This window comes from Macaca mulatta, chromosome 2 (assembly GCF_049350105.2).
Source record: "Macaca mulatta isolate MMU2019108-1 chromosome 2, T2T-MMU8v2.0, whole genome shotgun sequence".
NCBI classification, from domain to species: Eukaryota; Metazoa; Chordata; class Mammalia; order Primates; family Cercopithecidae; genus Macaca; species Macaca mulatta.
Genome location: NC_133407.1, coordinates 154,273,587 through 154,298,138, shown reverse-complemented (window position 1 = coordinate 154,298,138; position 24,552 = coordinate 154,273,587). Strand labels below are relative to the sequence as shown.

Sequence of the window (24,552 nt, the reverse complement as noted above, 5' to 3'; positions counted from 1 at the left end):
AGAAACTTTATTATTATTTTCTTACAGGCCCTTGCTCTATTGTCCAGGCTAGAGTGCAGTGCCTCACTGAAGCCTCAACCTCTTGGACTCAAGCAATCCTCCCACCTTAGCCACTTGAGGAGCTGGGACTATAGGTGCACACCACCATGCCTGGCCGGCCTTCCTTCCTTCCTTCCTTCCTCTCTCTCTCTTTCTTTTTTTGAGATGGAGTCTCACTGTCATCCAGCCTGGAGTGCAGTGGCATGATCTCAGCTCACTGCAACCTCTGGCTCCCAGGTTCAAGCAATTCTCCTGCCTCAGCCTCCTGAGTAGTTGGGATTATAGGCATGCACCACCATGCCCAGCTAAATTTTTGTATTTTTGGTAGAGACGGAGTTTCACCATGTTGGCCAGGCTGGTCCCGAACTCCTGACCTCAAGTGATCCACCTGTCTCGGCCTCCTAAAGTGCTGGGATTACAGGCATGAGCCACCATGCTCAGCCAATGCCTGGCTAATTTTTAAACTTTTTATAGAGACTATGTTGCCGAGGCTGGTCTTGAACTCCTGAGCTCAAGAGATCCTCCAGCTTTGGCCTCCCACAGTGCTAGGATTACAGGCGTGAGTCAACATGCCTGGCCAGGAAAGAGACTTTATTCCAATTAAGTTTGCAAACCAGGGAGATGCAGCCTTTGGTATAGAATGAAGGTGCATTCCAGCGAACAAAGGGAGGGTTCAGGTTTTATAGGGAAAGTCCCTGCCAAGGTTCCCAATCAGGTCTATTTATGCAAATGAAGGATTCAAATTTGCTTAGTTTTGATTAGTCAACACAGCTGAGCCCTGATTGGTTGATACAGCTGAGCTCAGACTGGTTGACATAACTGAGCTGAGCTGTGAGTGGCTGGTGCAGGTAAGCTCTAAACACCCCAAAGTTGAAGAGAGAGGTGTGGATTTTCAGGGAACTCAGTATGTGTGTGACTTCTAATCAGCAAATGGCCTCTTGGCTCTATTTTAAATTTAGGCCCAGTTAGCCACTAAGGATCTGTCCTGAAGGATTAGCTCTTTTAGGTTCACATTTGTTCACAAGAATGAGGATGGGTGAGAAAGTTTACCAGAAGAAGGATTCAGTACAGTAAAACCTCAAATTAACCAACAGAACCAATTCAGCAATTCAGGCCTGGATCTTTGGATCGTGTGAGTGGGCAAGAGAAGGGAGATGGAAGAGGAAAGTCTTTCAGAAGAGCCCCTGTTCCTGCCTGTCTGCCCTTTGCTCAGTGGATGGCTGAGAGCAGAGGAGGATGAGAATCCGGAAGTGCAGCGGCTACACCTATGGATAGGTGCTACTACAGAGCGCGACAGAGGTGGAGAGCTCAACTGCATGTATGTGAGGACATCAGGACAGGCTTCACAAAGGAGAAGCTCCCTAAGTCCTCAAAAAGTTACATCTAGAATCATGACATGACCCAGCAATGCCACTCCTAGGTATATATCAAAAGGAATTGAAAACAGGGACTCAAACAAGTGCATGTACACCCAGGTGCATAGCAGCATTATTCACAATAGCCAACAGATGAAAACAACCCAGGTGTCTATCAACTAATGATAAACAAAATGTGGTCTATCCATATAGTGAAATATCATTCAGCTGTAAAAAGGAATGAAGTCTTGACATACTCTACAACATGGGTGAACCTTGAAACCATGCTAAATGAAAGAAGCCAGGCACAAACGATCACATATTGTATGATTCCACTTGTGTGAAACATCCGGAATAGGTCAATCCATGCAGACAGAAAGCATACTACCCAGGATGGGTAGAAGGGAGAATGGGGAGCAACTGCTTAATGGGTATGAGGTTTCCTTTTGGGGTGATGAAAATGTTTTCAAATTAGATAGAGGTAATGGTTGCACAATATAGTGAATGCACTAAATGCCATGGAGTTTTTCGCTTTAAAATGGTTAATTTAATGTTATATGAGTTTCACCTAAAAACAAAACAAAACAATAACACCATTTCACCCCTCTCCCCCCAAAAAAGACAAATGATGTATCCTATCTGGTATTTGCTTCAAAAGGATTCAGATTGAAGTGACGTGGGAAGAGGACGGCAGGTATAGATGAAGCAGGGTTGACCAGAAGTTAGTAATTGTTGGCTGGGCGTGGTGGCCCATGCCTGTAATCCCAGCACTTTGGGAGGCTAAGGCAGTTGGATCACCTGAGGTCAGGAGTTTGAGACCAGCCTGGCCAACATGGTGAAAACCCATCTCTACCAAAAAATACAAAAATTGGCCGGGCGTGGTGGCTCAAGCCTGTAATCCCAGCACTTTGGGAGGCTGAGATGGGCGGATCACGAGGTCAGGAGATCGAGACCATCCTGGCTAACCTGGTGAAACCCCGTCTCTACCAAAAAATACAAAAAAAAACCTAGCTGGGCGTGGTGGCGGGCGCCTGTAGTCCCAGCTACTCGGGAGGCTGAGGCAGGAGAATGGCGTGAACCCAGGAGGCGGAGCTTGCAGTGAGCCGAGATCCGGCCACTGCACTCCAGCCTGGGCGACAGAGCGAGACTCCGTCTCAAAAAAAAAAAAAACAAAAACAAAGAAACAAAACAAAACAAAAATTAGCTGGGCGTGGTGGCGTGTGCCTGTAGTCCCAGCTACTCAGGAGGCTGAGGCGGGAGAATCCCTTGAACTTGGGAGATGGAGGCTGCAATGAACCAAGATAGCGACATTGTACTCCAGCCTGGGTGACAGAGCGAGACTCCATCTCAAAAAAAAAAGAAGTTGGTAATTGTTGATTGTAGTTCATGATACTCTTCTCTTTTTGTGGATTTTTGGGAAATTTCATTGTAAAAAGTTAAATAAAAGAATGAGTAAGAGTCATATCCCAAAGACCGCTGCCAAGACCAATGGCAATGAGCCTTTTTCTTTCATTTTCTTCCAGAAACCAGTTTTATTTGGGTCTTATATTTAAGCCTTAATTCCAAGTTAATTTTTTTGTATGGCATAAGGGTCCAATTTCATTCTTTTACATATAGATATCCAGTTTTCTCAACACCATGTATTGGAGAGAATATTTTTTCCTCATATTCTTGGTGCCCTTGTCAAATTTTAGTAGACTGAATATGTTTGGGTTTATTTCTTGGTTCTCTATTCTTTTCCATTGGTCTATGTATCTGTTTTTATGCCAGCACCATAATGTTTTTATTATTATGACTTTGTAATATAGTTTGAAATCAGGACATATGATGCTTCCAGCTTTGTTCTTCTTTCTCAAGATTGCTTTGGCTATTTGGGTGTTATATTAGCTCATTCTTGCATTGTTGTAAAAACATAACTGAGGCTGGGTAATTTATAATGAAAATAAATTTAATTTTGGCTCACTGTTCTGCAGGTTGTACATGAAGCATAGTGCCAGCATTGGCTTCTGGTGAGGGTCCCAGGACACTCACAATCATGGTGGAAGGTGAAGCGGGAGCCAGGGCATCACATGGCAGAGAGGCAGCAAGAGAGAGAGAGAGGCACCTCCTCCTGGTACCACACTTTTTAAAATAACCAAATCTCACATGAAGCGAGTAAGAACTCACTCATCACCAAGGGGATGGCGCTAAGTCATTCATAAGGGATCTACCCCCATGATCCAATCACTTCCCACCAGGCTCTACCTTCAACATTGGAGATTACATTTCAACATGAGATTTGGAGGGGACAAACTCTCAAACCATATCATTCCATCCCTGGCCTCCTGAATCTCATGTCTTTCTCATATTGCAAAATACAATTATCCATTCTCCACAGTGGCTCACACCAGTACTCCCAGCACTTTGGGAGGCTGAGGTGGGATGATCACTTCAGCCCCAGGAGTTGGACACCAGCCTGGCCTGGGCAGCATGGTGAAACCCTGTCTCTAAAAACATTTTTAAAATTAGCCAGGTGTGGTGGTGTGCACTTGTAATCCTAGCTACTTTGGAAGCTCAGGTGGGAGGATCACTTGAGCCTGGGAGGCCGAGGCTGCTGTGAGCCTCATGGTACTCCAGCCTGCACGACAGAGCAAGACCCTGTCTTTAAAAAAACATATATATTATACATATATATACACACACACAATTTTTATTTGTCAATCGTAATGAAGCTGGAGAAAAAAAGAAGAATAAATAGGAGTTTGCCAGGTAGACAAATGGTATGGGAGGGTGCTCATTACAAGAAGAGGGAGTGGAGTGTGCAAACGTGCAGAGGAGTGAAGCAGCACGAGGCATGATGTGGGCAGAGATGGGATGCCTGCATAAGGATGTAGGCTGACCAGCAGAGCTAGAAATACTAAAAAATCATCTAGCTCAAACCCTCACCATCCATGGAAATGGAGGTTCAGAGAAGTTAGGGGACCTTGTCCAAGGTTACACAACTAGTGGGAAGCTGAGCTGGAATCAGAGCCTAGGCCAGAGTAACTTCTACTAGGTTACACTGCATTGGTTCACTCCCTCCTTCCCGCCTTCCCTCCTGCCCTTCCTTCCTTCCTTCCTTCCGTCTTTTTTTTTTTTTTTTTTTTAAATAAAATCCGGTTTTAAGCAGAAATAGTCTCAAAACTGCCAGATAAGCAGTCACAAAATCCAAGCACATATCTTATTTGTGGGGCTTGTTCAGAATCCATTTAATCTGACGTTGGGTTATATGGATCCCCAGCTCACAGGAAATGAAAGGCAGTTGTTGGGGGGAAATGAAGGGCTTTTAGGGCAGGCACACTGGCAATAATGAAATGTGATAGTCACAGCTTGGACTGGGAGGAAATAGGAAAGTTAATGAAAAGAGATATTAGAATAAAAATACTTAGTCATAAAGGATGATTGCATTACACGCAAATCAAAACCACAGTGAGGTACTACTTTACACCCATTAGGATGGCTAGAATAAAAAAGTCAGGACCAGGCACGATGGCTTATGCCTGTAATCCCAGCACTTTGGGAGGTGGAGATGGGTGGACCACTTGAAGTCAGGAGTTCGAGATCAGCCTGACCAACATGGTGAAACCCCTTCTCTACTAAAAACATGAAAATTAGCCAGGCATGGTGATGCATGCCTGTAATCCCAGTTACTCAGGAGGCTAAGACAGAATAATCGCTTTAGAACCCAGGAGGCAGAAGGTGCAGTGAGCTTGAGCCACTGTACTCCAGCCTGGGTGACAAGCAAGACTCCGTCTCAAAAAAAAAAAAAAAAAAAAAAAAAAAAAAAAAGGCCAGGCATAGTGGCTCACTCTTGTAATCCCAGCACTTTGGGAGGCCGAGGTGGGCAGATCACAAGGTCAGGAGATCGAGACCATCCTGGCTAACATGGTGAAACCCCGTCTCTACTAAAAATACAAAACCAAAATTAGCCGAGCGTGGTGGTGGGCGCCTGTAGTCCCAGCTACTCGGGAGGCTGAGGCACCTGTAGTCCCAGCTACTCGGGAGGCTGAGGTGGGAGAATGGTGTGAACCTGGGAGGCGGAGCTTTCAGTGAACTGAGATTGTGCCACTGCACTCCAGCCTGGGCGACAGAGCGAGACTCTCTCTCCAAAAAAAAAAAAAAAAAAAGGTCAGGTAACAAGTGCTGGTGAGGATATGAAGACACTGGAACCCTCATATACTGCTAGTGGGAATGTACAATAGTGCAGCCACTTTGGAAACAATCTGGTAGTTTCTCAACAGGTTAAACACAGAGTTCCCATATGACCCAGAAATTCCACTCCTGAGGCGGGTGGATCACTTGAGGCCAGAAGTTAGAGACCAGCCTGGCCAACATGGTAAAACCTCCCTCTCTACTAAAATACAAAAATGTAATACAAAAAATTAGCCAGGCATGGTGGCATGCACCTATAATCCCAGCTGCTTGGGAGGCTGAGGCAGGAGAATCGCTTGAATCCGGGAGGCAGAGGTTGCAGTGAGCCAAGATTGCATTATTGCACTATAGCCTGGGCGAAAGAGTGAGACCCTGTCTCAAAAAAGAAAAGAAAAAAAAAAAGATGAAAACTGTGTGGCCTGATGTTTGAAATTCTTACATTTTGTGTTTGAAAAATCAACTATTGGCCAGGCGCAGTGGCTCACGCCTGTAATCTGTAATCCCAGTACTTTGGGAGGCTGAGGCGGGTGGATGATGAGGTCAGGAGATCGAGACCATCCTGGCTAACATGGTGAAACCCCATCTTTACTAAAAATACAAACATTAGCCAGGTGTGGTGGCAGGTGCCTGTAGTTCCAGCTACTTGGGAGGCTGAGGCAGGAGAATCGCTTGAACCCGGGAGTCAGAGGTTGCTGTGAGCCAAGATCGCACCACTGCATTCCAGCCTGGGTGACGGAGTGAGATGCTGTCTCAAAAAAAAAAAAAAAAAAAAAAAGGAAAAATCAACTATTAAAACAATCCTTATGTTTTGCTTGTAAAGGACATGATGAAAAAGTTTTTTTGTTTGTTTGTTTTTTCAGACAGTCTTGCTTAGGCTGGAGTGCAGTGGCGTGATCTCGGCTCACTGCAACCTCCACCTCCCAGGTTCAAGTGATTCTTCTGCCTCAGCCTCCTGAGTAGCTGGGACTACAGGTGTGTGCCACCACACCCAGCTAATTTTTTGTATTTTTAGTAGAGACAGTGTTTCACTGTGTTAGCCAGGATGGTCTTGATCTCCTGACTTCATGATCTGCCTGCCTTGGCCTCCCAAAGTGCTGGAATTACAGGCGTGAGCCACTGTGCCTGGCCAATGAGAAAGTTTTAAGCTGTTTGCAATTACTTCTTTCAGATGCCCCATGGTATGTATGAGCCTTTAATCACTACAGTAAATGAAAAACTAAGTGGAATAGAACTGATACTATATTTTTCTTTTGAACACTGGTTTTTGAAATACCAGAGACATCTTGATGTGCTCTGTAAGAATTCTGACCAGTTGGCTGGGCGCAGTGGCTCACGCCTATAATCCCAGCACTTTGGGAGGCTGAGGCGGGCAGATCACCTGAGGTCAGGAGTTTGAGTCCAGCCTGGCCAACATGGTGAAACTCCTTCTCTACTAAAAATACAAAAATTAGTCGGGTGTGGTGGCATGTGCCTGTAATTCCAGCTACTCGGGAGGCCGAGGCAGGAGAATTGCTTGAACGCAGGAGGAGGAGGTTTCAGTGAGCCGAGATCGCACCAGTGCACTCCAGCCTGGGTGTCAGAGACTCTGTCTCAAAAACCAAACCAAATCAAACCAAATCAAACCAAACCAAACAAAAAGAATTCTACCAGTTGAGCACAACTCACAGATTTCACAAAGAACATCAATATGCCCAATTACCATCATTTAATGCTCCCATTAATGTGCTATATGTCAATACCATGATTCCTTATTTTTATTTTTTACTTTTAGGTTCAGGGATACATGTGCAGGATGTGCAGGTTTGTTACACAGGTAAACATGTCATGGGGATTGGTTGTACAGATTATTTCATCACCCAGATTATTTCATCCATTAGTTATTATTTTCCTGCTTCTCTCCCTCCTTCCACCCTCCAGATTCCTTATATTTTATTTTCTCTTTTAGATTCTGAAATACCTCATACAGTAAGAATATTGGTACCCGCGGCCGGGCGCGGTGGCTCAAGCCTGTAATCCCAGCACTTTGGGAGGCCGAGACGGGCGGATCACGAGTTCAGGAGATCGAGACCATCCTGGCTAACACGGTGAAACCCCGTCTCTACTAAAATACAAAAAAAATTAGCCGGGTGAGGTGGCGGGCGCCTGTACTCCCAGCTACTCGGGAGGCTGAGGCAGGAGAATGGCGTGAACCCGGGAGGCGGGGCTTGCAGTGAGCTGAGATCCAGCCACTGCACTCCAGCCTGGGCAACAGAGCTAGACTCCGTCTCAAAAAAAAAAAAAAAAAAAAAAAAAAAGAATATTGGTACCCACCATCATGCAGACATTTTGTACATTTGCCTCAGATCCATCCCCTGCTCCCCCTCCCCTCTGCCACACACACAATCCTGTTATGGTCATGCCTAGATTTCAGCTATAAACTCCCACCTTGTGCTGTCCTGATGTTTAACCCTTTTGGTGGTCATGGCCAATGCTCACAGGGAGATCATGAGCTCGGCACCAAATGTTGTTTTATTGTTTGATTGCTGGAGAAGAACTAAGGTGACTTTATAGCAGGGACACAGAGATCCAGAAAAAGTCAGATCCTTGCCTTCTCAAGATTACACAAAGTCTGAAATCCACAAATCTTGATTCCTTGTCCGACAAAATGGAATAGCAGAAATTGCATGGGCTTTAGAATCAAACTCAACCAAGTTCAAATCCTGACTTTGCCATTTACTAGTGAAACAGCTTGTCTACAAGATAAAATCCAAACAACCTACCCTAGCTTTTGGTTTCATCTGAAAAATGGAAGTTATACCACCTCCTCTTTAGAGCAGTTGAAAGAATCAAAAGCATAACAAGTGGCACTGTGCCTGGCACAGAATAGGGACTCAATTAATAGCAATTTTTTAAGTTCCACTTTTTAATGAGCACCAATTCTGGGCCAGGCATTGTTTCAGGCACTTAGGGCATAGCCACAAACTGACAACGTCCCTGTCACTGTGCTGGTTAAGAAATTATAAGTTAAATAGATTATCAGCCAATTATATGTGTATCCACTTGCAAAGGCTTTTTTGTTTTGTTTTGTTTTTGAGATAAAGTCTATGTTGCCCAGGCTAGTCTTAAACTCTGGGCCTCAACCAATCCACCTGTCTCGGCCTCTCAAAGTGTTGAGATTACAGGTGTGAGCCACTGTGCCTGGCCCCATTTGCAAGTTTTTGTTCTTATGGACATGATATTCTTTTGTTGTCCCCATGGCCAGCCTATTCTCTGACACATACTGATTTTTTGGTTCCCCAAACCAAATTTAAGGGTCAGGACTGGCCGGGGATAGCCCAAATTCTGGCTACTGGGCTCTTCGTTGGTAAGAATGGGAGATGTGCTATATTCTGAAGAGATTTAGATGAGTGACACAGGTGCCTGTCCTCCAGGAATTCTCAGTCTACTAATAATCAAGATCATGGTATAGCACTTGCTCCTGCCAGATGCTGGGCTAGGCTCTGTACAATTTTCATTTAATCCTCACAACCTTCTCTTAAGGTTGAGTGGTTATTAAAATTGTTAAAAGAGGCCAGGTGCAGTGGTTCATGCCTATAATCCCAGCACTTTGGGAGGCTGAGGTGGGTGGACCACCTGAGGTCAGGAGTTTGAGACCAGCGACCATCTTGGCCAACATGACAAAACCCCGTCTCTACTAAAAAATACAAAAAATTAGCTGAGTGTGGTGGCACAGGCCTATAATCCCAGCTACTTGGGAGGCTGAGGCAGGAGAATCACTTGAACCTGGGAGATGGAAGTTGCAGTGAGCCAAGATCGTGCCACTGCACTCCAGCCTGGGTGACAGAGCAAGACTCTGTTAAAATAAAATGAAATGAAATAAAATAAAATAGTTAAAATAAAAACTTTAGACAAGTTAAATTTAACAAAGAATGATTCATGAATCGGGCAGCCCCTAAGACCAGGACAGGTTCAGTGAGACTCTGGGGCTGCCATATGGCTAACATTTATGGAAAGAAAAAGGCAAGTGGTATATAAAAAATTGAAGTGAGGTACACAGACCTCACTTATTCTTGTTAAACTTATTCTGGGCACGTACCTTATTTCAACAGTTGGCTGCCTGTGGTTGACTGAAGTTCGGCTGCTGTTACTGGCTGAGACTTGGCTACTTGTTACAAGAGTAGGTTCCAATCTGCTTACGCCTGGCTTGGTTACAGTTCTCTATGTATGGAGAAACCTTTAGGTCAAACTTAAGATATGTACAGAAGCAGCTTTAGGCAAAATTTAACATAATTCATTTTCATCATGATTTGCTGCACCTTTTAATACAGTCTTGAAAACTATTGAACTGAATTCTTCCAACAGATAAAGAATATTCTCTTGAATAGCTCAAACATTCAGTAAGACAGAAGCGTGAATAAATTTTGTCAAGTACTCTTGCTCTGGGATTTAAGGATTGTGATACCAAAAGTGACAGGGATTTTTTTTTTTTTTTTGAGATGGAGTCTTGCTCTGTCGCCAGGCTGGAGTGCAGTGGTGCGGTATCGGCTCACTGCAATCTCCGCCTCCCGGGTTCAAGCAATTCTCCTGCCTCAGCCTCCCGAGTAGCTGGGACTACAGGTGAGTGCCACCACGCCCAGCTAATTTTTGTACTTTTAGTAGAGACGTGGTTTCACCATGTTGGCCAGAATGGTCTCAATCTCTTGACCTTGTGATCTGCCCGCCTCGGCCTCCCAAAGTGCTGGGATTACAGGCGTAAGCCACCGTGCCCGGCCCAGGAATTTTTTTTTAAAGAACTGAACTGAACTGAGTTGCTCACACCCTTTTTCCACTTATCAAAAAATTGTGAAGAGCCTCTACTTACAGGATCAATAGGCAAAAGACCAAATACCTTGGACACCATTCCTCAAACACCCAGCTGATTGGGATGACATGAAAAACACATTTCTGGTTTCTTCTCAAAGGGCTGTAATTAAACACAAGGCCTGTAATGGCTTCTCTTGTAGTCACAAGGTAAACCTTTAGTGTGGTATTCAAGATTCTTGCAACTTGGCCCCCACATACAATTCTCACACATTATTTCATGCCCCCTACCAGTCTCTCAAGGCTCCTTATCCATTGCTTGAACTGCTCACCTGGGCCGTTTTCACCTCTGTGGTTTTGCTAATACCTTCAATAGAAATGCCCCCTCACCTATTTCTGCTCATCATAAAGCCACCATCTCTCAGTCCAGTTACCATGGCCTCCTCGGTTGAGCGTTTCCCGATTCCTCTGTTAGAACTGCTTCCTCCTCTTTGCTCCCACACATATCTTCTGCCTCTTTACCACATGTATTTCATTCTACCAAGTTCCTTTTTCCTTGGCTTAACACACCTCCACAGCCCAGTCTTGTATAGCGTGGCTCTTGAACACTGCTGGCTAAATAGGAGGCACCAGCTGCTGCTGTCACCTCCACACATGCTCCTCCTTCTCAGTCTGCAGGGCCTCTGGCAGCAGGACACCTATTTGACCACCAAGCCTAGAAATCCAGGGCTGGAAGAAAGCTCAAGGGGTGGCCCAAACTTGGTCCAAAGCCCCCTCTAAGGCAATCTGGACGCAAAAAATGGTCTAGTATGATCTGTCATTAGGAACACTATCAATTCCTTTTTTACTTCTCACTGGACCTATTTTTAAGTTTTTGATATATTTAATTTAAAAAATACACAAATACATTTTCTTCAAAGAGATTCATACTTTATAGAAGCCAAGCATGAAGGTGCTGCTTAACCACTGTTCCTCCCTCTCCCTTCCCAAAATAATGGGACAGTTTAATGCAAAGTTTTTATACATCCACATGCATATATTTAAACAAATATACATATTCTCAACATAAATGGGAGACAATGTATTGTTCCACAATTGGCTTTTTAAATCTTTTTTTTTTTTTTTTTTTTTTTTGAGACGGAGTCTCGCTCTGTTGCCCAGGCTGGAGTGCAGTGGCGCGATCTCGGCTCACTGCAAACTCTGCCTCCAGGGTTCACGCCATTCTCCTGCCTCAGCCTCCCAAGTAGCTGGGACTACAGGCGCCCACCACCACGCCCGGCTAATTTTTTTGTCTTTTTTAGTAGAGACGGGGTTTCACTGTGTTAGCCAGGATGGTCTCAATCTCCTGACCTTGTGATCCGCCCGCCTTGGCCTCCCAAAGTGCTGGGATTACAGGCTTGAGCCACTGCGCCCGGCTGGCTTTTTAACTCTTAATGCACTGATTATACAGGATGCTGAACAATTTTCTGGTATGCTTATTGGCCATTTTTTTTCTATGAGCTCTGTTCATAACCATTGCCTGTCTTTTCTATTGGGCTGTTACTAATAGGAAAGATGATTATTGATTTCTACTCTTACATATTGTGGATGCTCATCTTTTGTTATATACGTCGCATAGACCTATTTTCCATTGCATTAATCGACCATTTCCTAACATTAATTTTGGGCAGGCCATTTAACCCAAGCTTCAGTGTCCTTACCTAAACAATGAGGGTATCTCCTGCATAAGACTGTGGGGAGAATTGACTGATAAAACTGAATGATGCTTGGCACTCAGTAAATACTCAATAAACGTTAGCTATTCTTCACTATAGACTTGGGGCTACAAGTCAGCTAAATGTTTAGTTTGGCCCATAGGATTTAAGTATATTTGAACCCTTCAGGTGAAGCATGCATTTCTAGTTGGCCATACCTTCCTCTGCCTCCCCAGTCTGTTTTCTACACCACAGCTTCTCAAATTTATGTCATCTGCCTTCCACTCTCCAAAGTTTTCTTTTTTTGAGACAGGGTCTCGCTCTGCCACCTAGGCTAGAGTGCAGTGGTGTAATCATAGCTAACTGTAATCTCAAACTCCTGGGCTCGAGTGATGCCACCACCTCAGCCTCCCGAGTAGCTGAGACTACAGGTGTGTGCCACCACACCCAGATAAATTTATTTTCTGTAGAGATGGGGTCTCACTATGTTGCCCAGGTTGGTATCAAACTCCTGGCCTCAAGTAATCCTCCAACCTTGTCCTCCCAAAGTTTTGGGATTACAGGTATGAGAGCCACCACACCCAGTTTTTACTGGCATTCAGTAAGTCTCCAAAGTTTTTAATGGATAAAAATAAAGCAGGTTTTGAAATTATGTATCGCCCATTATCATGGCAGCTCTATGTGTCCTGTATATACTACACAACTCCTGCATGTTGTTCACAGTTTATCACACTTATGAAGCCCCCCCAGGGTTGGGCAATATACAACCTGCATATCTGTACACGGCAGCCTGGCCCATATTTAGGGGAATTTTCAAAGATTTCACAAGATGTATCCTTTGCTCTCACAACATCTACCTGTAGGATCAAGTTGGGTGGTGTGGTATCACTAGTTTATAGTTGGGGTAAAAGGCACACAGCTAGTAAGCCAGAAGTGGGGCTAAAGCTCTCGACGTTCAGACTGGAGCTGTGAAGGACCGAGTCATCATGTCTCTGCTTGGTACCAGGTCAAAGGCAAGTTTAGGACTTCAGGATTTCCAGAGGCCTCCCAGAGATCACCAGGAAAAAGTCCTAATAGAAATTACTACTTCTATAACAAAATTACAGGTGGCAATAGGCTGGCTAATAATGCATTACATGCATGTAAAACTATGTATGTTAAATGTTTCAAAAATAAAGAGCAAAACAAACACGAGTCTGACCACCAGGTTAATAGCTGAGGTCTTTATTTCAATTTCTATATACAGTAAAAGTGCTGCTGAGAATCTGCAGCGACCAGACAGAACATAAATTTAAATCTCTCTCAACAATTAGCAGCTTAAGATCTATCAACTACAGTGTTAACGTTCACACGTTCACAAGTGTCATTTCTTTACGTTTCAATTCGTGCAAGTGAGTTTTTATTCTTACACACTTTGATAAAACACACTTACAGTCTAGTAGTCAATCCCTACTGAGGATATCACCTAGCATACACGACATACAGACAGTAATGTTAACACTTAGAGCCACATTCAAAATCCCAGGTTTCATTTGGGGTTGGGGTGTGGGAACCATAATTTTGCCTGTGTCAGATTACAATAATGTTTGGTTTTGTTTTAGATGCATATTTTCCAAAGCTGAAAGACAGCTCCTCATTGGAACTCTCTCAGAACTCAGCATTTTCTTCTGACTGTACCTTAAAGGAACATGAAATCAGAAACAAAACCAAATGCAGTGAAGACCACGTGAAAATATGCTCATTATTTGGACATGGCTAGTGAGGAAGGCTCGCTCCCAATATTTGTCTTGGCATCAGACTTTTACTCCATTTAGAACAGGGGAGAAAGAAGACCCTAGTCAGTGAAGTTTAAAATTTAACCTACTTTTGCTTCTTAAGGAGCCAGTAGAGTGGAAAGCCTTCCTTACTAGGACATACTGAGTATATCAAGGAATGGAAATTGGAGCAGAGAGAAGTACCCTTCAATTATCATAAACAATGTAAAATGCGCATTCTACAACCTGAACAGTCACCCAGGCCAACACAGCCAGCTTCACTCACCCAGGCTAGGGGCATGGAAAAATAATCCAGGAATGTTTCATTTTAAAGGGAATGAATATAGTTTTCTTTTCTTTTCTTTTAGAGGAGCATTCAAATGAGGCGAAGTTTCCACCCAGAACAACTGTTAAGCCATTAAAGCAAGGTTATAGAAGAGCTACGAAAAGACAAAAGAACCCAAGAACAACCGCAATGAAAGAAACTCAAAAGTAACAGGATGGGCAGCAAAAGGTACAAGAAAGAATGAAAACAGATGCATGGTTACAAACAGCATTAAATGCACACAACTTCTGGGTCTGGTGAACAATTAAGGGACAAGAAGGCTAGAAAGCCATTACTGCACCTGATCTGCACTGAAGGTCCTTCCTAAGACACTCTGAGAAAGGAAGACAGAAAGTTAGCATGGGACTGTTTGGCTGGAGCGCAGGGAGCTTTCTACAAGTGAAAACCTTCCTTTGATAGAAACCGTTCCAGGGCAAATGGGAACAGTTTCAATCCATCTATCAAAGTGACGTTCAGTGTCCACAAAACTTAAGTCTTCAGGCAGTTTGGGGGACTCAAAGGTTCTAGCTTAGAAAAACTGGTGGATTGTGGCTAGGGCATCTTTTAAATAACTTTGTGGGGGCTCTTTACTCTGAGCAATTATACTAAAGCAGAAAGTTAGGAGAAACTGTTAGTTCAAAAAGTTCATAGTGTCCTTTGGCACTCCTGCCTAAAAAGTCACTGCGATATTTTTAGGCAAAGTTAACATTTTAATATATATAGGCTTGGGGACAATTTGTTTTTGGCATGAACATGAATTGGTTCTAATTTTTTTTTTTAAAGAAAAAAAATCACCCTTGTGGCCCTACTCTGGGTGCTAGTTTTGAGGGGGCAACAGAACTAGCAGGTGTACTACAATCAGCTGAGGTTGGGGTGAAGACTGGGGTACCTGAGTTAAAATGTCAAAGTAGTTATGGAAACAACATGCTGGCTCTGAGAAATCCAGCTTGTCAAAGCAAAAGGAGGCTGGCACCGTTAGGTAAACTGTCCTTTCAGACAGGCAGGTCAATGCTAATCTAGTTCTGAAGGAATTTCCTGGTAAGGGGAAACAGGCAAAGCATACTTTGTTACTCTTTTCAGGGCATCTTATATGCACTTGGTTGCACAGAATGAGACCAAGAGGGAACAGCATTTGTGAACATACTACAAATAATATGGAAAATTAACCAAGCTCTCTAGATAAACTCTAAATGTTCAAGTTCCACCAGGATGATGGAACTGGTTATGGGATGGGGGAAAGCAGCTCAGTTCATTTTTTTTAAACCATCTAGATAAGTCCACTGAGCATAATTAGGTTAGGTTAACAAGTCAGTTTACATTATAGGAAGCTGGCAACATTTCACACCCAAAACTTGGGTCCTTCTAACCCGACATTTCCTTCACTGCTCTTTAGGAGAATCACCTTTGGTTGATTCTCTTAGGCAGACAGAATAAAGCTTTGAAATTAAGAATGCTGGGGCCAAAATGAAGACAGAAGACTCCACATCATCACTTTGGTTTCAGTAATTAGGGGTGTTAACAAAATAAATTAAGGAAACACAAGGACTTATTTATGACTCTTATAGTCTCAACTTTTCCTAAAGACAATCCCAGCCCAAGATCACTGGGTGAACATTTTCTTGGGGCAAAAAAAAAAAAAAATCCCTATCCTACTACACTGGTTTGTGGAAACAGCCTCCTCCTCTCCTTGCACAACCCTTTCCTCTCCAACTAAGCTAAACCCATAAAACGGGGGCATAGGGACATCGGGACAACAAAAGCAGCAGCAGCAGCCAGAGGGAGTTTAAACTGCATCTCAAAACAAGGGCGGCAGAGGGCAGCATTTACAGCAAGACTTTCTTACTCAAACTGTTTCAAGACAAGAGGGAGCAGCACACTTAAATATCCACACATTTCTTCATTTAAAAACATCACTTCTTTATTTCAAAGGAAAAATAAAAGACCCTCCCAACCCTGTCCAAAAAAACCCAATAATAATAATAACAATAATAAAAAATCCTATTAGAAACCATAAGGAAGCACTGAGAGTTTGAGTATTACATTCTTCAAGTATGCTGTTCGGATTTTTTATTTTTAGGTTGGTACCTATACACATATTAAAAAAAACCTTAAAAGTGCGGCCAACAGATTTTGCTTAAAATTAAGTATTTAGAGGGCTAAAAATACTGTAGTAGGACTGTGCAGTGATCCTTTGGGGGATGATGCTTTCACTTTTGTATCCTAGTAAAGGTTAAGGGGCAGGTTCAAAAGTGATCATACTTCCAGGGTTATCGTAAGTGGCCAACTTGGGTGAGAAAGCCAGGGAGATCCATGTGTTCTTCCACGGACAACGAAAATCCACCCCGAATCCAAAAATTCAGACATGGAATGTGGTAGGATTTCACAGTAAAGTTAGTCTGGGATGGGGAGAGGTGATGAGCCCAAGGCAGGGTGTTAGGTTTAACTGGTTTGCCCTAATTAGGTTTTCACATATTTTTAGTGGGTTTTAGTGCAGTCCTTCAAGCCACAATTTAGATTGCCCTTCGGTGTGCTCCAGATTGTTGGTTCATATTAAAGGACTGTTTAAGATTTGCATCCCAAGGAAAATCATGCTACATAAAAATGATCCAAGATTTTCGCCCAAAAAACTTCTTGGATAAAATCTAAAAAATACTATTGCAATTGCGTCTCTTGAAGAAAAAAACATTATTCTAAATGTAAACAGATTCACTCAACTCTTTTGTTGTTGTAGAAAACTTCAGAGTAGGTAAGTTGCTGTCTAACTCTCTGCTGCATGCACTTGCCAGAGGGTAGGGAACAATACCTTCTGTGCCAGCATCATCTAGGGGATGAAAAGAACCGTTCCACATAGCTGAAGAGGGCGTCCCAGTGCTTCCAGAGAAAGGCAATGAAAACCACAAGGAATAAAGTGCTGAACGTCCTGTTGCGAGTCTTCATGAGGGGAACCACACAGTTGGCTACAGTGGAGACAAAGACCAAAAGGACTGCCATGACAGCCAGGAGGATGTTGATGAGTTTGCCCAGAAGGTTCCGGGCAGTGGCATTCTCCAGCCCTTCTAGCTGCACCACCTGCTGCTGCTGCTGCTGCAGCTCCATCTTGGAGATGCGCGTCTGGCATGCCTCTAGGGCCTCCTGTGGGCCAGAACAGGGAAGAGTTAAGCCTGCTGCTCACAAGTACTCTGAGATGCTGACATGCCTCCTGGGCAAGCCAGATGCATCTTGAGCAATGCCAATGATTTTATAAATATGCTGAAGCCTTGAATGAATATAAAAGTCTAGATGTATAACTCACTATTCAAGTGACTATTATTCCCCCAAATTGCCCTCCATTGCATTTCAGTGGGATGAGTCACAGGAAGCAGTGGCCACACTTAACATTTATTTAGTCTAGAACATTTTAATGACAAGACCACAAATATATGCTCTTTTTTCATTGAAAATTAATCTAAGTTGCACAGAATATATTTGTTCAACATAAAAAAGTTCAAATAGGATAATCTCTCCTGACATTTCCTTCAATTCCAATCCCTGTCCCTGAGGCAATACTGTTTGTGTTCACCCTTTTATCTGTGTTTAAGTGTATACATATATGTGTCAAGGAAAATATATGGAATTTTAAATTTTATTTCCTATCTGTAAACTAAAAATAAAATCCTAAGCCCCCCAGCCGAATGAACGGACTCCCTCTTGGCCAAAGTGGACCCCAAAGAAACTTGAAAAAGTGAGTTCTTGGCAATGATGGGAACGAGGCTGGACATGCCTCATTACATCCCCTCCCTTTTTGAGTTGCAGCACAAATGACCAACATTAATGTTAAAATAGAGATCATAAGACTGATAGAATGGACTCTTTGTGGCAGTAAGACATCAAATTATAAACAAGACCTAAGGCCATGCCAGACAAGGGTTAAATCTCACCCTACAAACCATAAAATCTCATCAGTTTTTTGTTTTTTTTTTTGAGATGGAGTCTCGCTCTGTCGCCCAGGCTGGAGTGCAGTGGTGCGATCTCTGCTCACTGCAAGCTCCGCTGCCTCCTGAGTTCATGCCATTCTCCTGCCTCAGCCTCCCGAGAAGCTGGGACTACAGACGCCCACCACCACGCCTGGCTAATTCTTTTTTGTATTTTTAGTAGAGACGGGGTTTCACCGTGTTTGCCAGGATGGTCTGGATCTCCTGACCTCGTGATCCTCCTGCCTTGGCCTCCCAAAGTGCTGGGATTACAGGCGTGAGCCACTGCGCCAGGCCATCTCATCAGTTTTTAAAAAAATTAACTGGTATTAATGTGGCTTTCTTTCCAACCTGACTCGGGTATAGCATCACATGACAGACAGCAGACCCCGTTAACTTAGGCATTCCTTTGTACTGACTTCAAGTCTTTACACAAAGCTTAACTCTTTCAACCAACTGCCAACTAAAAAATTCCTAAAACCCACTATGACTTATTAGCCCCTACTTAGAGATGGCCCACCTTTTTGGGCCAAACCAATGTATAGTTTCCATGTATTGATTTAGGATTTTACTTACAATTCCTGTCTCTCTGAAATGTACAAAGCTAAACTAACCCAACTGCTTCGGGCATATTTTCTCAGGACCTCTTGAGACTGTGTTCCCTAGGCCATGGTTACTCATATCGGCTCAGAATAAACCTCTTTAAAATATTTTACAGGGTTTGGCTTTTCCAAACATGGAATAGTATCATACTATAGGAATCGATTCACAAGTTGTTTTTTTTCATTCAACAGTGGGTCCTGGTGATCTCTCCATGTCAATACACAGAATCTACCTCATTTTTTTTAACTGCTGCAGAGCATTTTATAGTATGGCTAGGCTATGTTATAATAGATGCAGCTAGTTCCCTCTTGGGGATTTTTAGGTTGTTTTCAACTTTTCCACTATAACAATGATGCAGTGAACATTCTTTGAACATGCTTCCTTATACACACTACCTGGTGTTTTCTAAGTCAAGTCAATCCCTGACATCAGTGGAAAGGGATCTCCGATCTGCCTTCTTAAGGGCACACTCTCCTTTAGGTTGATCCTCTGTAAAGAGGACACTATGCCCACACACTAGACCAAACATTAAAAGTGTCTGTTTTTGCTATTTTTTTTGAGATGGAGTCTCGCTCTGTCGCCCAGGCTAGAGTACAGTGGCACGATGTCAGCTCACTGCCAGCTCCACCTCCTGGGTTCACACCATTCTCCTGCCTCAGCCTTGCGAGTAGCTGGGACTACAGGTGCCCGCCAACACGCCTGGCTAATTTTTGTATTTTTAGTAGAGACGAGGTTTCACCGTGTTAGCCAGGATGGTCTCGATCTCCTGACCTCGTGATCTGCCCGCCTCGGCCTCCCAAAGTGCTGGGATTATAGGCGTGAGCCGCCGCTCCTGGCCTGTTCTTGCTATTTTTTAACTTTATATTGTTTAATTTAAAAACCTATATTACCAAGACCTGATTGTATATTCTGTATCTCTCTCAACTACTAAAAAGTACTTGAAAATAGTGTAAAATACTAATACATTAATGAAACGTTATTAGTAATGCAATAGTGACATAAAGTGTTAATACATTGATTCTAATGTTTAGAATCACCAGTAACTAATAACAACTTGTCTTATAACATATGCAATTAGAATAAAGCTTCCATTTAACATATGCCTAATTCCCAATTAAAAAAAAAAAAGTGTCTGTTCTCCTCAAGGCCATGGCCTTCACCCATGAATTTAAATTAATTCCAAAGTATTCAAGGGATAGAACCTATTTCCCTAGCTATGGTCAGATATCCTCCAAAGTTGGTTGGAGCCATGAGTTTTTCTGGTCTTGGTTTCAATGGATCCTGGTTTCCTGGGATTTGAGGTAAGGCTTGGGTAACTTCAGACTGAAGCCAACTACAGACAGACAATGGATGCTGTCCAGTCCAGAAGGATCTTACGGAAAACATAATTAAAACATAAGCAGTGCCTGAAGAAGACGGCATCCGGGTAAATTATCTAGACATTCCCTTGATTCTTTTAGGCTGTTGTAATACAAGTTTTCTAGCCCACTTCCCTTCTCTGAGACTAGCGTCTTTCAAAATGCTTTCATATGAAACCACTAAGAACTGTTCCCTTAGAAATACCTCCATATAGAAACAAGAAAAAATTAAATATTCTACTTCCTCATAGAATAAAACAGATGGGCGATTAGCCTTAATTAAACATGACTGCCTCATGGGTTATTCTTGCAAACTGTCAGGCAATGTGCCTAAATGAGATCTGGATTTGGCAGCTGGAATAAAGGCCCCCTTTCCCACAGAAGAAGACAAGGGCAAAATGGCCCTAATACTTGTCAGAGCTGCTTTTAAAGCAGTAATGGACAAATAGGATTCATGTGGTTTTCCACACACTGAGACTACTGTGATCCTAAGAAACATTTCCCAAGTACCAAGCAGACATACCAACCCAAAATGGTATAAACTTTTGAGAAATGCACCTCAATCATTTTAAGAGTAAGTGTACTCTTATATAGTTGATATAAGCTTTTCTTTGTTCTCTACCTTCTCATCTTTTTTCCTTCTGCTGTTTTCCTTTTTTCTTTCTAACCCTACTGTATTTTGCATTTACACCTTTTCCTTCATACTAACCTGGATGTCCCGGGCCCGTTCATAGGACTGATACGCGATTTTTTCTTCCATGCTTGCCAGTTCCTGCTTCAAGTTCAAGATTTCATTCTGGTGGAGTTCTGTTAGGTCATTTAGTTGTTCTTCTAATCGTTCACATCTAAGGAGAAAAAAAAGGTTAGAATTTTATGCATTCTGTGAATATCTTTCCTGGCATTATTTACATCCAATCCCCAAAACCCATTCTACAAAGGAATAAAAGCACAAAGAAACTGAGTGGCCTGGGTTAACAGGGTGTGCTAGTGGGTACAGCTCTTAGTCTCTGGAAAAGATAGCTTGTCTCAAGGCCAAATCACACAGCAACACGGCTGTTCCATAATCTTTTCAATGCACAGTATTTGCAGTGATGCCAGCAGCCCTGATTAGCTTTGAGCATAACCATAATACTGAGGCAGTCGTTAGGCTACTCTGAACAACATATGGGAGAGGCAAAAGCTAGGGTACAATTAAGCAAGCCTCATGAAAAGATAACACACCAATGGAAACCAACCTTCTGGCAGTCACCAGTAGCTTATTCCAGAACTGGCCAGCTCACTCACCTGGATGTTTGTGATTCAGAGCCCTAGAATGCCAGAGCCAGAGGGGTCCATCATCCCCATGGTCAAGCACAAGTGTCTGGGACATTTCTGTCAATAAATATTTACTGAGAGCCTGCTATGTACCAGGCATATTCAAAGTACTAAGAATATTGTGGTAAGCAAGACAGAGTGCCTGCCCTCAGGAGTTTGTACTCTAAGGAGTCAGGGAGGCAAGATGATTTCTCATATGGAGAAGTAAAACAAAGAAGATCAATAGGGGTATAAGGGCCGGGCGCGGTGGCTCAAGCCTGTAATCCCAGCACTTTGGGAGGCCGAGATGGGCAGATCATGAGGTCAGGAGATCGAGACCATCCTGGCTAACACGGTGAAACCCCGTCTCTACTAAAAAATACAAAAAAAAAAAACTAGCCGGGCGAAGTGGCGGGTGCCTGTAGTCCCAGCTACTCGGGAGGCTGAGGCAGGAGAATGCCGTGAACCCGAGAGGAGGAGCTTGCAGTGAGCTGAGATCCGGCCACTGCACTCCAGCCTGGGTGACAGAGCAAGACTCCGTCTCAAAAAAAAAAAAAAAAAAAAAATAGGGGTATAAGACAGAGTGCCTGAAGGCTGATTGATGAAGCTGGAATGGTCAGGGAAGGTCTCTCCCCCATTCAATTCTATTAAACTATGAAGGCTGAAACTTGAGTGATACGAACAGAGCCTTGTTGAAATGTGGAGGGAAGAATGTCTTAAGCAGAGGAAATAGCAGGTATGAGGTTCTTAAGATGGGAATTAGCTTGGCATGTCTGAGGGTTAGAAAGTAGGTCAGTGTGGCTGGGAGAATAAAAGGGAGGTAGGGTTCCTTGGGAGTAGGAATTATTTTATTCATATTGTATCTCTAGCACTTAGGATGACATAAGGGAAGGTTTAGTAATCTACATAAAGATGGAACCTGGACAGGGCATCTAAGGAGAGGCAGGATTAGAAAAGTTTTTTTGTTTTTTTTTTGAGATGGAGTCTCGCTCTTGTTGCCCAGGCTGAAGTGCAGTGGCGCAGTCTTGGCTCACTGCAACCTCTGCCTCCCGGGTTCAAGTGATTCTCTTGCCTCAGCTTCCTCAGCAGCTGGGATTACAGGCGCCCACCACCACACCCAGCTAATTTTTGTACTTTTAGTAGAGATGGGGTTTTGCCATGTTGGCCAAGCTGGTCTCAAACTCCTGACCTCAGATGATCCGCTTGCCTTGGCTTCCCAAAGTGCTGGGATTACAGGCGTGAGCCACCATGCCCAGCCTAGAAAAGGTTTAAGGGATGAGATCAGAGATTCTAGGTGGAAAAATGAATGTGAGTAAAGGTCTGGAGAGAAATGGATGATAAATGTACAGAATAACTAGAATAGTGCATCCATGTTGGAGGAAAAAAAGGGAAATCTGGAAGATCCGAAGAGCTGGGATTCTAGAATAGATAGTAAATGAGCCCAAGGCAGACTACTGAGTAGAGGAGTCACAAGATGAATATGTGTTTTTAGGAAAATGAGTCTTCTCATAGTGGTAAAGAAGACCGACTGGGGTAGGTTGTATGTGGAGTCCCAGGAACTAAAGAGCTAAGTAAGTAGGAGACACTTTTAAAAACAATAGAAACAGAGAGTAAAAGAAAGGGAAGAATAAACATATGTCTTAGCTTCTGGTGCGTAGAATGGAAACCTCTGTCAAGCAGAGGGCAGCTGGGTAGCTCTCATCCCAACAGGGAATGTATTACCACTCAGGCAGCATTTAACACCAGCATGTGAGTCTCAAGCTTTTCACACTAAAAGAATAAAAATGCCACAACAAACTCACACATCTAAAACTATCTCCTTTCTCTCTTCTTTTTAATCACATCTATAATATGTAAACAAACTTTTAAGGAATATAATAAATTTCTCTGTTTAAGGTAATTTTTATGTTGTAGCATCATAAACATTCTCCCTTCCAATAATTATGCAATAAATAATAATATCCTAAACTCCATTGCTTTTCTAAGAAACAAGGATTTTTTTTTAAAAGGCATCGTCTCACCCTTCTTACGATGTTACTAAACTCTATTTAGTTCTTCTTTATCCTTTATAGGAATCTCTATACTGCCTTCTTTTATGCTGAAACTCTTCTTGTTACTGAAGTGACTGAACAGGTTAATGAGAAAGCAGTCCTACCTTTGATGGATAACTAGGGCCAAAGTTCTCTGTGACTCTGCCTTTTCCTTTCATCTGCTGCCCAGGGTATGTACTCAGAAACAGGTCCCATCTCTAGAATTGATTTTCCACCAAAATTTAAGTTCACAAAATGCCATAAGATTTTGTTAACATATTGTCTTTTCGTGACTGTCCTATGTTAGCCCACTCTTCTGTGGTGTTTTTGGTGTTTGATAATTTCATCATTCTCTCTCTTTACCAGAAAGGGGCAGGAGACTTTTTTAAAGCCACATTCCAAAGTGCTGGTCTCTTGAGATTTAAGGGAAAGGTTATATCTGGCAGGAAATTACTCTCCTAAACTAAGGACTGTTGGGTAGCAGGGAGGGGAGCAGGGTGGTGGTCACCAGCCTACATCCTGATAAAAGCAGATACGTGGGATCTCTGAACGTGTCCCATAGGCTACCACACAACCTCTTAGCCTACAAATTTCAGGCTTCTTAGGAATCTTATTTGATATTAAACATGGTTTATACATACCAGTAGAACAGATTAAAAAATAGCAGCAGCAGCAACAGTTTAATCAGTGCCTACTATGCAAATTCACTTCAACAATCCCAAGAGGGTAGAAGGTATTATCTGCATTTTATAGATGAGGAAACAGAAGCTCAGAGAAGTTCTAAAGTGAATTGCCCAAGGGCACATAAATATTAAGTAGGGCAACAAGGATTTGAATCCAGTTTTGACTTTAAAATCCAAGTTCTTAAACTTTACAATGTGATGCCATTTTGAAACTCTAGAAACCCAGATCAACTAACTCTCCTCATAAGTAAGAAATCGGAGTCAGAGTGCTAGCGATCAAATCACTTAGCCAAAGGGAGCTGGAAAGAACTACACTGATGTGATGGTTTGGAGTTTGATGTCAAAGTGGAGTTGATGGGAGAAAGAGGAGTGTAATAAAAAATTATGAACCTATAATTAAAAAGGTAAGAGTTGGTGAGGGCATGGAGAAATCTAAACTCTCATGTACTGCTGTTGGGAATGGAAAATGGTACAACTGCTCAGCAAAACAGTTTGGTACCTCCTCAAAAAGTTAATAGT

General features: G+C 42.9%; 1 protein-coding gene across 45 annotated transcripts in view; it reads right to left on the bottom strand.

Annotated features, from left to right (window-relative positions):
- Positions 1-7,491: 7,491 nt before the first annotated feature.
- The window catches only part of TMCC1 (transmembrane and coiled-coil domain family 1), a 255,894-nt gene continuing 238,833 nt past the window's right edge, over positions 7,492-24,552 (bottom strand). For 42 of the 45 annotated variants that reach the window (XM_077990413.1, XM_077990388.1, XM_077990407.1 and 39 more), the window contains 2 exons: positions 20,737-20,872; positions 13,246-17,248 (listed from right to left, as the gene is read on the bottom strand). In XM_077990413.1, the coding sequence (XP_077846539.1) occupies positions 16,934-17,248; positions 20,737-20,872 (451 nt within the window). In that variant the 3' untranslated portion in view covers positions 13,246-16,933. 45 annotated transcript variants of the gene reach the window in all.